At 40.8% G+C, this 12922-nt stretch overlaps 1 protein-coding gene across 3 annotated transcripts in view; it reads left to right on the forward strand.

Annotated features, from left to right (window-relative positions):
• The window catches only part of CCDC88C (coiled-coil and HOOK domain protein 88C), a 98496-nt gene extending 85993 nt beyond the window's left edge, over positions 1-12503 (forward strand). The window contains exons 25-31 of one of the 3 annotated variants that reach the window (XM_086748440.1): positions 975-1216; positions 5102-5284; positions 5686-5754; positions 6526-6594; positions 7365-7666; positions 8764-8979; positions 10186-12503. In XM_086748440.1, coding sequence (XP_086604566.1) covers positions 975-1216; positions 5102-5284; positions 5686-5754; positions 6526-6594; positions 7365-7666; positions 8764-8979; positions 10186-11199 — 2095 coding nt within the window. In that variant the 3' untranslated portion in view covers positions 11200-12503. The remainder of the gene's footprint in view (positions 1-974; positions 1217-5101; positions 5285-5685; positions 5755-6525; positions 6595-7364; positions 7667-8763; positions 8980-10185) is intronic. The other 2 variants (XM_086748442.1, XM_086748441.1) reach the window with 2 other exon arrangements.
• Positions 12504-12922: the final 419 nt, after the last annotated feature.

Consider the following 12922-nt stretch of genomic DNA (forward strand, 5'->3'; position numbering starts at 1 on the left):
CACCACACATAGTTCTGACTGATAGCCTTAGCAAAGAGAGGGATTAATCTTTAAAGCCGTTTTCATTTCTTTCCTTTCTTTCATTTCTGTTCCTGTAGTAGAGCTTTTCACACTGTTAAATTGTCTTATGTGGGTCCGTATGTGTAGCTTAGATTTCTAGCAGAGGAAACAATTGTCTTTCTCACATTTCTGATGCTGAATAAATATTTCTGTAAAATAATTTTTACTTTGGGAGGGAAGTGGATCTCAAGCTCTGCAGAATTCATGCTGCATTTTTCTGAACAATTCACAACAGTAAACAAATAAAGAGTGTAGAATGGCATGATGAGCAGGTTCAGGGAGGTGATTCTCCCCCTCTACTCCACTGTCATACCTCGCCTGGAGTACTGCACTCAGCTTTGGGGCCTCCAACGTAAGGATGTGGACCTGTTGGAGCGAGTCCAGAGGAGGGCCACAAAGATGATCAGAGGGCTGGAGTACCTCTCCTATGAGGACAGACTGAGAGAGTTGGGGCTGTTCAGCCTGGAGAAGAGGAGGCTCCAGGGAGATCTTATAGTGGCCTTCCAGTACCTAAAGGAGACCTACAGGAAAGATGGGGAGAGGCTTCTGACAAGGGCATGTAGTGATAGGACAAGGAATAATGGCTTTAACCTAAAACAGGGTAGATTTAGATTAGACATAAGGAAGAAATTCTTTACTGTGTTGGTGGTGAAACACTGGAACAGGTTGCTGAGAGAGGTGGTGGATGCCCCATCCCTGGAAACATTCAAGGCCAGGTTGGATGAGGCTTTGAGCAACTTGGTCTAGTGGAAGGTGTCCCTGCCCATGGCAGGAGTGTTGGAACTAGATGATCTTTAAGGTCTCATCCAACCTAAACATTCTATCATTTATGGCTTCAGTGCAACTGTAAAGTTTTTCAGGGAGTACTTCTTGTAGTGTTTTATGAATCTCATTCACAAAACCTGCTTTATCAGGAAAAACCACTGGATTGGAGCCAGAGCCTTAGTCAAACTAATCAAGCCAAAGAAGGAGACTACAAGGGAGCGGTTGAAACCAGCAGCAGAAAGCCCTCCATGGAATTCTGAATCCTCAGAAACGGTAAACTCTCCATCTGCCTCCCAAAAACCGAAACATCAACAAGAGACTCAGGATAATACGTCTCAAGGGTCAAACTCTGTGGAAGACAGAGAGCACCCTGGAGGTTCTTCAAACAAAGGTAAGGAGCACCCAGCCTAAACTCATGAGCTGAACAGTATTTTTTGAAAATATTTTGAAGATTTTTAAAATATTTCATATATAGGACATATTAATACTCCACTGCATTGCTTTATATCCCTTGTTTTACTAAACTAAAACCTTTTAATAAGCAAAAAAAAAACCCCTAAACTAAAAAGCTGATTTGGTTTGGTTTTAGTTTGGTTTGTTCCTTTTATCTATTTTTCCCTTCAGATTTTGTATATAGTTTCTGGGTTTGCCTGAATATTATATTGCATGTTACTGAATAAGTTGCTGGAAATACTTAATTTATTGGAGTTTTGCAACAAAGCAGTTTAAAGTTGGACTGTTTAATATTATGGTTCATTAGCAACTAGTCTTCAAATGGGTAATAGCTGGTCTTACAGCTACTGCCAGGAGATGGCGCACATTCCCAAGAAATAACATAGAAAATGCTGATTTGTTGTACTCTAATTATTTTGGAGGATGATACCATGTTTTGACTTTGAATCAAACTGAAGATTTCTTAATGTAAAATGATTAAATTAGTTTTTTGGAACACTCTAAGGAGAATGGAAGGAAGATGGAATGATTTCTTCTTCTGTTTAGTTAGTTCATATAGTAAATTAGGTGTTCCTAATTATGGGAAATTTTAAAGAAAACTCCTCAAAATAAGTACTCTGTGGTCTTTATTAAAGGTAATATAGCTTTGCTTATTCTTTTGAGGTCACTTCTGTCAGCTTCTATATGTAGATTTTTGTCCTCCTGGAGTACTTTTCAAGAAGCAGTTTTGAAATTAATCCTTAAATAATAAATCCTGTCTTCCCACTGGGGAGTGTGGGAAACAGAAGGGGAGCAGCTGAGGAGGATAGAACTGTTGTTATAAACTACTGCAAGTGCCTGTCTGGCTGAAGCTTTTGTTTTGATTTGGGTTTGTATTTCCCTTTCTCCATTCTAATTCTTCGAGGTTATTGATACTCTTAAAATAAAAGTGCATATGTCAGATCATCCACGTGATTCCAGGAGATGTTAAATGTTTAACATGCATCCAGAGTTCAACCTGGGGCTTGGGTTTCCACAGGATAAGGCCCTCATGGAGTGCCAGAGATAACAGAAAGTCTCTGGGGCTTCATTCTTTTTAATGTGATATGAAATGTGCTTATGTTGAGATGATGAACATCAGTATTAAATTCTAGAATACATATAGGAAATTTTAATATACTGTCACCAAGTAACATGCACATCTATATAGTTTTTCTTTATTAAGTAAAAAGATTTGGGGTGATCTAACAGTAATTTCTTAATGGACTTGCTTATATTTTATGTATATGTGTTAATCTGAGTCAGAGTAACTACGACTAACCATGCGTTAATCAGTCTTCCAAATACATGTATTAGTCTTCGTTTAGCCTTTTTCATTTTTACTGGTTGTGTAGTCTTTAATCGGTTTTAAGACACTTTTAAGTTTTATTTACAAGGGTTTTTTTACTTTTTTTCTTCTTCTTTTTGGGATACCTGGGTGATAACACTTTAGCTGCGCAGCGCAAAAAGATTGCCTTTTTGAGAAGCAAAATCAAGGATAAAGAAAAGTCTCCTAAGTCTCCATCGAGCCATCAGTCTCTCTCTAGTCGACTCCGGTTCTGGTCTTCCGACATCCCATCCTCTCCTAACGAACCTCTTTCTTTCCCGGAATTGGGAGATTTCTAACACCTCTTTAGCATTTATCTTCATTTATTTCTGACAAATATTTTAAACAACAAAAAAAATTCCCATGTGCCTTAAAAGAACGCACACCTTGATAGAAACACTCAGCATGTCTTTACAATACTCTAAGTACAAGCACAGATTAGTGAACGTGGACTTAAGTTTTCCTATAGAAGACGAATCACTATTGCACACTGTGGATCATTTCTTCAATGCAGCACATTTTTAGGGGACCTCATGGCATACAGTTTGCGTATGTATATTGGCTGTGGTGCGTGTTATAAGTAAGTGAAGTTGCTATGCGTTGCAATATTTTCTTGCAATCACCTACTTGCATCGTGTTCAATTAAAATGTCGAACTGATTTGCTGTTGCTATGCTTTCTACAATGTTGTAGTCCTACTAAAATACATAAGCAGTTGCAAATCCTGGAGATTTTTCCAATATTCTGTGCACTAAATGGTAAAAAGGCAGGTTTTTCAACATCTTTTTTGCTTTCTAATAGTCTAGCTTTGAATATAGAGTGGAAGCTACTGGGCAAATTATTCTCCACAAAGTGTCTTGACATTTGCATTCAAACCTGCTGTTTAGCAAGGTTTTACACTTCCAGCTATGAAAACTCGTCTTGAATTGAGCTAAAGTTTCAGTTTCTGCTGCTTCAATTTTGACAGATTATTTTTTTGAAGAAGAAAGTAGATTTGTTCTTGTAAGACTGGGAATAACATCCATCTTGGATCCATTGTCCAGAATTCTTACTGCCTGAAGTCACAACCTGGTGGCTTCTGAAATTAATGTGTGGATCCAGTCCCCACTCTATGTTAGAGAAACGTATGCACCGTGGGCAATATGCTGCGGGGAGCTCAGCAGAGAGGCCAAAAGATCTCATCTCCCTTTTCACTCAGAGAAGTGGTCCCTCTGTGGCACAACCAAGGGCACTAGCACAGCAGTCTGTTGCTGCCCGTTTTGAGATCTGAAGAGAACATTTGTTTCCAGGGCAATTAATAATTCTGGCATCTATGGAAGATGTTAAGTGCATCTACAAAGTCAGTTAGAAATACAGATTTGCATGGCAAGCTTTAGCCAGTAATCGCCCCTACAAGCGTGCCACAAACCTCAGTTCTGAGAGAAAGTGCCAGCCCTGTGCTATGAAGCCCATGCAGACTGTGGGAGAAAATACTGTTTCTGAAGTCAGCTTCCAGGCGTCATCTGAGATGACAGTAACTCGTCCATTTCTCTCATACAGCTTTGTTACTGCTCTGTGCTTTGAACTAACTGTCTGTCCATTGTCTCTGCAAGTTGTGCATTTTGACCACTGCAGTCTGCTGTGTTTTCAGCATTTAGTTACTGTTAGTTAAGCAGAAGTACTCCATAGAAATATATAGAAAACTAGAACCCCACATCTCATTAAGGGTGTTTCCTATAGTAAATTCTTTAAGTTTTGTTCTATTTTATGTGTGCCTTAAAGTGTTACATTCACATTACAAGAAATGAATTAACCTACCTCATCACTAGGAAAGATATTTTCAGCCTTCTGGATCTAAATAATATTCTAGCAGGTAGTTTTTGTTGTTCTCCTGCTAAGATCCCAGGAATTCCACTTAAAAATCATTGCACCACGGTGTCATAAGAGCAGCAGAATTTTAACGTTGTAGAGACTGAGCTCTTACCACAGCAAAGATCTAAACCTGAAAGCAGTTAGCTTAGTGTGCGGATTGTGCTAGATAATTTCCAAATCAGCATTATTTCTCTTTGAATAAGAGTGTGACTTCTGTCACTCTTCCCTTATTCTATTTTATTACTGAAGTAAGTTCTTGTGAAATGTACCTGCAAGGAATAATGTTACGGGAATTTCACACCTCAGTTATCTTTTCTGCATTCATGTCTTTGCTCCTTTTCTTCCTCCTTTCACAGTAATTGTTGCATGTATAATATCAACCCTCCCACTGGCACTAAGCAGCCCTTGTCACTCCCACACTTTACAGAGAGCACACATGACTGAAAAACTGGTGGTAGAAATTTCCTATCCAATACTGAACTGTTTGTGGAAAAGCTTGCAAAACTAGTGCCTCTGTTGTTGTGCAGTTTCTTTGTGCCTGCTTGTCATGTTTGTATGGGCGGATAAATACAAATCTCCTAATGCTATTTTTCATTGACTCCTATTTATTTACCTCTCTCCCCCTCAGTGCTAATGGACCTAAAGCAAAAGAGGAATTCCCATCACGGAGGCAGCAATGATAACGTTGAAATCTCAGCAGACTCTGCGACAAAACACTGCTATGTGGAACTGGGTCTCAGGACTTATTCGACCTCAGCTGTTCATCTGCACACTTCCACCCCCATCTCCAGGCTCCACAGCAGACCAAAAGGTGTGCAGTGCATTTGATGTACCAGCTGTTAGTACAAGTCAGGCTACTTTGTAGTTCCTGCTTGGGTGAAATGTGGCTTCTAGTGGCATTCAAGTACAAAACCAGAGCACTAATATTTTCAGTCCTACTTTATCTTCCTAATCGTTTAATTGATCAGATACAAGGCTTCCTTACTCTTGTAATGTCATCAGCTTGACAGATGGCATTTGGATGTCAGTTCTCTCATGGTTCCTTGCACGGTGGTTCACAGCAGTGGTTAGAAGATGGCTACTCTTCCAGTGCTCTATAAAACCCTTTTGATCACCTCAGTCTTCCATGCTGCTAGAATGCATTGGAAACTGATCTGAAGGGTTAACCTTCCTGTGTTTAATATTGCCTTTTAAGTTTTGTGTTCTTTTCAGGCTGTAATTCAGAAGACAATCTGTGTGAACAGTCCCCTGAGGTGGAGTTTGCAAGCACCAGAGAGCATGGTAAGCTTGTAGCGTATATGAATGCTCTGAATGTCTGCATTAAGACTTGTTAGATTGCATCCATGTGAACTCTCCTGGTGCATTTTAGTTAAATTAACACGATAGAATGACATGTACTAACACAACAGCGTTTTGAGAATGTGGGTCTAATTAGTTCTGTTTTTCTATTGAGAACCTTTTAAATAGACATTCCCAAAATGAATTTTCAGAAGCAATGCTGGCATTGAGACAAGTTGCTTTGCCTCAGCAACAGAGCCTTTAATGCATGTCCTGCAGATTTGTTGCTGATTTTTCTGGACAATGTTCAATTCTTTCCTTAAGGGAGTGAATCAGCAATAAAAAAAATATTTGGGATGGGGGGTGTGGATGCACAATGGTGATGCAGCAGCAGCACTGCCTGCTTAGAGATTTGCAGAAGACTTAATTTGCAGGCTGGCTACCAGCCAGAAACAAGCTGAGAAAGAGACAGCAACTTATTGTTGAACTTCTTCAGTGTTGACATTACTTTGCTTACAGTTGCTGTAAAAGCAAAACGCAGAACATATTTATTTGTGCAAAAAAATAAGTGAGAAAAACAAGATGGAAAAACCATATGAGAATGGTTTCTACTCTGTCCAGACTTCAGCATCCTGGTTATATCACATTGTTAATGTTTTCAAAGTGACTTAGTTGCACAGGTTCTGTTTTCAGAAGGCAGACTGTAGCCACGTCTTTTAGAGAATCAGAGGAACTTAAGATCTATTTGTTCAATGCTTGTTTTGTGTTTTTCAGTGTCCAGGCCAAACAGTTTAGAGAGCAGTAGAAACGCTTCCAGCAGTAGTTCACCCCTCAATTTGAAAGGTAAAGCTTTTACAGCTGAGCTCTGACAAACAGGAAGTGAAATTCCATGAAAGTGTGTGACATGCTGTTTTCCTTCCAATTAAATTTGAAGACTGTTGTTTTGAAATTGTAATCATTATGCAATCTGGACATAGCTGTCTTGGGAATCAAAACTACTGGCAGGAAGTATTTTTCAGAGACTGATTCTGGCAAAGGGTTGCTTTTAAGGCAGGCAGTCTAGTTTTACTTCAGTCTGAGTGGCATCATTGGGGAAGTATCAGGCCACTCTTACACTCCTTTTACAACAAGAGGTCTCTGCTGTTCTTAATCTGTACATAGCTTGTGTACGGAATCAGTGTGCTCTGGAGATTTGCTTTTGCTGAAGTTGTGTATCCTTGAAGGATGCCAGGAGACCTGGCACTGTGGAAAAATCTGCTTTCCCACTGGCAAGTTCTGGCTCTTGGATCACACACAGCCAGGACTTGGGAGATCTTCTAGTGGCACAGAGATGGTAGAGGCCCCCTTACTATCTGTATTATTCCTATTCTTTGGACAAGTAGGTATGCTTGTTTAACACAGAGACTCCAAGTATATACTGTAAGGCATTAACTAGTCCTGATTTTTTTGAAGTTCTGACTGCTCTGAGTTCTATGAGAGACAAAAGTAAGGTAAAAAAATGCTCCCTGGTCTGTGTGGAAGTTGCCCTGGATGATAAAGTTCCTACTTCAGTGAGAAATCTACTGAAATGAGGGAAGAACAGTGTCTTTAATGATTTTTATACTTCTCCTCAGGTTCCTTAGATCATATCCATGGTAGAACTGAGAGCCTCAGCAGTGAAGATACGGTGCCAAGCAGAGAGGCACCAGCCTTGCTCCGAGACACCTATCCCTTTCACTCTGCTTCCGCTGTCTTAAGCCCTGGCAGCAGGCATGAGTCCTCCTCCCACAGGAATGGTTTGATCTCTTATGATATACCTCAGAAGAGTACTCCATCCCAGTCTTTCGCAGGCAGGCAACGGTCTGCCTCACCTGGCAGTGAGATGGTAACTTTGGAAGAGTTCTTGGAAGAGAGCAACAGGCTGTCCCCACCAAGTGTAAGTAAATAGAGCTGGATAGGCTATTTCAGATGTAAAAAAACTGTTCAAAGCTGATTCAGGGGGATGAGGGCATAGGAAAACAAGGAAAGAGAAGAAGATCCTTGCTCATATGTGTGGAACTTAGAGAACTATTAAATCTTGCAAAATGAATGAAACAGTTCCAACAACTAAAGCAATATTGACTTTCACACAGCACTCTGCTAATTTATTTTGGTCTATCAGCTATGGCAAGTCAGGCAGATATTTCACTGCAAATACTATGTATTGGACTGCTGGGGCTTTTTAACATCAAACACTTGTGGTCAAGGTTTCGTATTATATCATCAGTTCTCAACTCCAAGTATTTTTATTTATGAATTTATAAGCTTTATGTGTAATTTTCAGCTGCTAAATCTGTAATTAGAAATGAAACCTAACAGCAGTTTTCAATTTAAGTGCAAAATATGTGGTTGTGTTGTGGTTTTGTTTAGTGAGGGTGAGGGGAGTGAGAGAGAGACTACGTAGTCTGGTCCCAGTTGGGGCTGAACTATGACAGGTTGTTAAAACCATCTCCTAATCTGAACATACCATCAGTGCATTTGAGAGGGAATGATTTTCTTGTCAAAGGAAGTTCTTGATGCTTTCACAGTGCTGCGTATTTGTGTGCTGACTGGCACTGTTCTGTTGGTTCAATGACTGCAAGAATACGCCTCACACTGAAGTGATTTGTCAGAAATGAAGTGTTTGTTTTCTAGATGGCATTTACCTTTTACTGCTCAGACATGCTGTACAGTAGTGAGGCAGTGCAGCATCAAGCATGGTAATATCCTAAGAACAATTCACTGACAGTGTATGTGAACAGATGTTTCTGTTTCATGAACACCTTGGTAACAGTAATGGAAATCAACAGAGCTGTGCTATTTTATGCCATTAGTAAATTATGGTCCTTGAATTTTCAGAGCAATATTTAAATATACCTGCTATTCCCTTATTATCCTAAATACATTTCTTAGCTTTTGGAGATGTTTAAAACTTGATTTTTAAATTTTTCTTGTCTGTAACTACATGACCATGTCTCCATTTTCATTCTTTCTGTCATCCTTGTTCCTTTTCAGCGTCGGCGCAGTTTAAATGAGAGTGAAATGATTTCATTGCACCAATTTCTGTTAGAAGCTGATGCACTGTATCCCTCTTGCTACTCCCTATGTCCTTCCCTTCATCAGGAACCTTCGCAATCACTTGAATCGGTCCTCAGTCATTCATGTCGTGACAGCGTGAGGCACAGAACAGGCAGGGGAAATAGGAGGTCTACTTCACTGTATATCCCCAGGGTATCCCTTGTTCTTGCTATGAAGTCAACAGCTCCAACTTTCCTCAGCTTCTGCTAGTATATTAATACCTATAGAAACATACTGTAACTCTTAGCTGTTATTTTAAAGGCTGCCAGATTACTTGCATTAATTGCTTATGAAGTATTTCCAGTGCTTGTTCATAAACATGCGTGGTTCTGGAGGACTAGTCGTGCTGTAATGTTAATGTGCGTAACAGAAGTTTAAAGTGAAGTGAAAAATAACGCTAATGCTTTTAACTTTTAGTTGAGCATAGAAATCTTCCCGCTTTATTATTACCCTTGATTGTGTTCTCTTCTAGCAAGTGAGTTTTGTGACTGGAAGAAACATTTGGAACGCTAATGAAATGAATATATTAAGCTTTAACATACTCCCTAGAGAATAGTAAAGAAATAAATTCCATGAGATTGTTTCAGCACGTTTTTTGCGAAGACAGCATGTCCCTTAACTATTCTGAGCATGCCTAATACTAATAGTCCAACAGCAGCTGATCAAACATCCCCATTTTTTGATTGCATGGACCATCCCCACGAAATATTTATTGTATGTTTTCTTTTACTGCCAGGTTAATTGTCTGACTGAAAATTTGCAAGTTAATTGAGGGCAAACAATAATTTCTCCTTTGTACATTTTGTACGTATTGTACATGCAGCTTGTAACAGATATAATATGGGAGAGGTGAGGGGAATCAATGGAGAAGCAGTGAAACTTTCTTGTAATACTAGCAGATCTCCTCAAGGTATTCTCTCCTTTTATATCCCTGAAGTTACAGTAGAGTGTTATCCAGATGAACTGTACTCTGGAAGGTGACAGACCATCATTGATACCTGCTGATATCAACGGCTGTCATTAATATGATATTGATGTTATGGTGGCAGTGGCTGATGTGAAAGGAAGCAAGAGTGCTGCTGCCTAGATTGCAATTGAGGTGATTTTTTTAAAATTTAAGACAATTAATCTGGCAAAAGAGGCTGTCATGATCTAATTATGATGAGCACGTTACTTCTTGATTTGATTTGATGCCTATTGTAAACATATCTTCTGTTTCCCCCTTTAAATATAAGATCTATGGTTGTATTTGGGTTGAATTAAGTGGGAAGAAGGATTATCTGAACACAAAGCTCTGAACGGTTCTTTAAACAAAAATTGTTTTCACTAATGTGGCATGTGTATATTTTCTCACACTAGGACACCTCCAGTAACAGAGATGACTTGCTCAGCGATTATTTTAGGAAAGCAAATGAGCCTTCAGCTACTGGGAACGTCCTGGTTCAGCCGTCCAGAAAGGAGGCTGCTAAGATGCCCGCTGGTCTTGTTGCTCCAACTGTAAAGATGGCCGTCGCCAATGAAGAAGGAAGAATGGCTAAGCCTGGAAATTACACGAATCCAAACCTCAGACAAGTCGAACCTGAGCCTCTGTCAAACTCCCAAGGGTCCCTTAAGCTTTCTCACACGCTACAGCACCAGCCCACCAGTGGGACACGGCAGATGGCACAGCCTCAGCAGCCTGGAACTGCAGGCAGGAGAAGTACGTCACTGAGCAGGGCATTTAGCTTAGCCTCTGCAGACCTCCTCAGAGCCACTGGCCCAGAAACATACAGGCACGAGAGCCCTCAGAAGTCCACAGCAGACCTGCGTGGGGGCAGGGACGCTGTCAGTCAGACAGCTAGGGCTTCTGCACCAGTGAGCTCCCAGGCAACCTTAAGAGAGAGGCCACAGTCTGCAAAGGTGGCAGGTTCTTTGCAAGGTGTTGATTCCCGCTGTCGGCAGCTTGATACGAGGCGCCTTTCCCTGGCCTCACCAAAAGACGAGAGGCCGCTCTCCTTCCATCAGTTCTCTAGCTCACCCACAGCATCCACCAGCAATCTGAATGCACAGCAACAGGAGCGTGTAAACCCTGGGCAACACTACTCACCTGCATCACACACTCCCTCTAAAGTCAAACCCAAGCCAGCCCCTCGTACTGGGGAGGTGGCCACAGTGGCCCCTGCCAGGGCTGTTTCCAGCAGTACTGAAGGAAATATTTCCCTAGGGCAAGGCCAGGGTGATGCCCTACTTACCAGGTGCCAGGGTAAGCTGCCAGAAGGCAGTCCTGGGACTATGGAGGAGCCCATGAGAGGCAGCAGCTCCAGTAGTGCTCCTGGATCTCCAGATCCCCATGGGGATCAGCAGACAGTTTGGTATGAGTATGGGTGTGTGTAACCCATGGATGCAGCTAGTAGTATGCGTGTCTGGCAGTGCTGACATCTGGGTAGCATTTGGCTAGACAGTGTGCCAGGTCTTGAAAGGCATCACCTGCATGCTGATCTGAGTGTTCTCCAGGTACTGTTTTCTAGTTGGACAAAGTATGATTAAGAAACCAGGAGCAAAACCCCAGCCCTTCTTTTAACACTGTTGTGCCTATAATGAAGTGGAAGCCTGACCTAATCCCACAGCAGGCTTGGCACCTCATTCTCACAGGTGCTGAGCATTCCCCACTCCAGGAGAAGCTTAGCAGGGTCCTCCGTCATTGCTGCACTGTGCACCCCTCCTACCTGCATTAAAGAAGAGTTTCACAGGTCCTATGTGTGCGCTGAACCCGGCCCTGCCGTTGGTACATAACCATACTGAAAAGGTCATATAAAAGCCAAACTTCGCCCCCAAAGACAGAACCAGACACTTTAAGCTTAAGTAGCTTAAAGAGAAAGCTGAAGAGCAAAAGTGTGTGGCTTTAGCCATGTATCTGTTAAAATTCATTCTTGCCACAGCCACATCTTATAGAGATAACGTGTAGACTTCTAGGGTCACATCTTAACTTCTTCCTCCACCCCCCCGAATGTGTAAACACAGAGAGGCCAGTGTAATCACCCCACTGCCTTCACTATAGCTGCAGCTCAGTGGATCCTTGACTCTGCAAGCCAAGTGGTGCTGCATTTTGAAACTTGTTTTATCTTTTATACAAACACTGGAACTACTGCAGCCTTTCAGGGGAGGTGCCACTTCAGTTGCAAAGGTGACATCTCGTGTACAAAAGTGTCCTGTATGTATATAAGAAGCTCATGTATTTTATAGGAATGCTGTGTAAATTGTATTATTACATCCTTGTGTGCATGACAGCCCACATCCTAAGCAATATGTGGGATTTTTTCTCTTAGAAATCCTCATTTATGTCTCCAAGAACTTTGCTCAGTATAGCAAGCAAAATAATTTTGTATACATGTGAAAGAAATGTACTTTTAAAAATCTATTTATGTGCAAAGAAGTTCCTTTTATGTTTCTGTCCAGAGTGTCATCAGCTGCTTTTGTATATATGATCAAATGCTCTTTAATTCTATTTTGTGTTTGTAAAGCTGTTTTTCTTGCAATAGACTAAATCCTTAAAAAAAAACTTGTTTTGCTGATTCTGATTTAATCTAGTAAAACCTAAAACTGATTCAGTTGAGGAAGTTTTTGTTATCTAGTATGTAGTAATCCCATTCTGGAAACTACAAAAAAAATGTTTATAATAAAGATTAAGATAAAATAGATGGGTGTTTGTACTTCCTTTTTTTTCCTTGGGGGGAAAAACCCACCCATGAGTCACGGTGCTGGGTGGCAGTCTGTCTGCAATAGCCTTGTGTCGGCCTCAGGGCTGATTTGCATTTCTGTGTGGCAGAGTTGGTTTGGTTTGGTTTGGTTTTTTTTGTTTTTTTTTTTTTAGAACGTTGCCACAAAAGACATATCAGAAATCTTTGTTTAATTGTAACCTTACTGAAGACTTTAGGAGGATTGATCGTGCAAATTAAGTGACTTCCAGGTCACTGTAGAATCTGGCCATTAGATTTTTATGCTTCTCTGACCGATTCAGATGGTGCCAAGCTTGCTGTCAGTTTTAACCAAGCTTGCATTTCGAACGATCTGTTTCATGCTTAACTCTCAGATGCCTTACAGAAGTGAGAAATTATTA

The sequence above is a fragment of the Chlamydotis macqueenii genome, chromosome 5 (genome assembly GCF_036417535.1).
Source record: "Chlamydotis macqueenii isolate bChlMac1 chromosome 5, bChlMac1.mat, whole genome shotgun sequence".
Classification (NCBI taxonomy): domain Eukaryota; kingdom Metazoa; phylum Chordata; class Aves; order Otidiformes; family Otididae; genus Chlamydotis; species Chlamydotis macqueenii.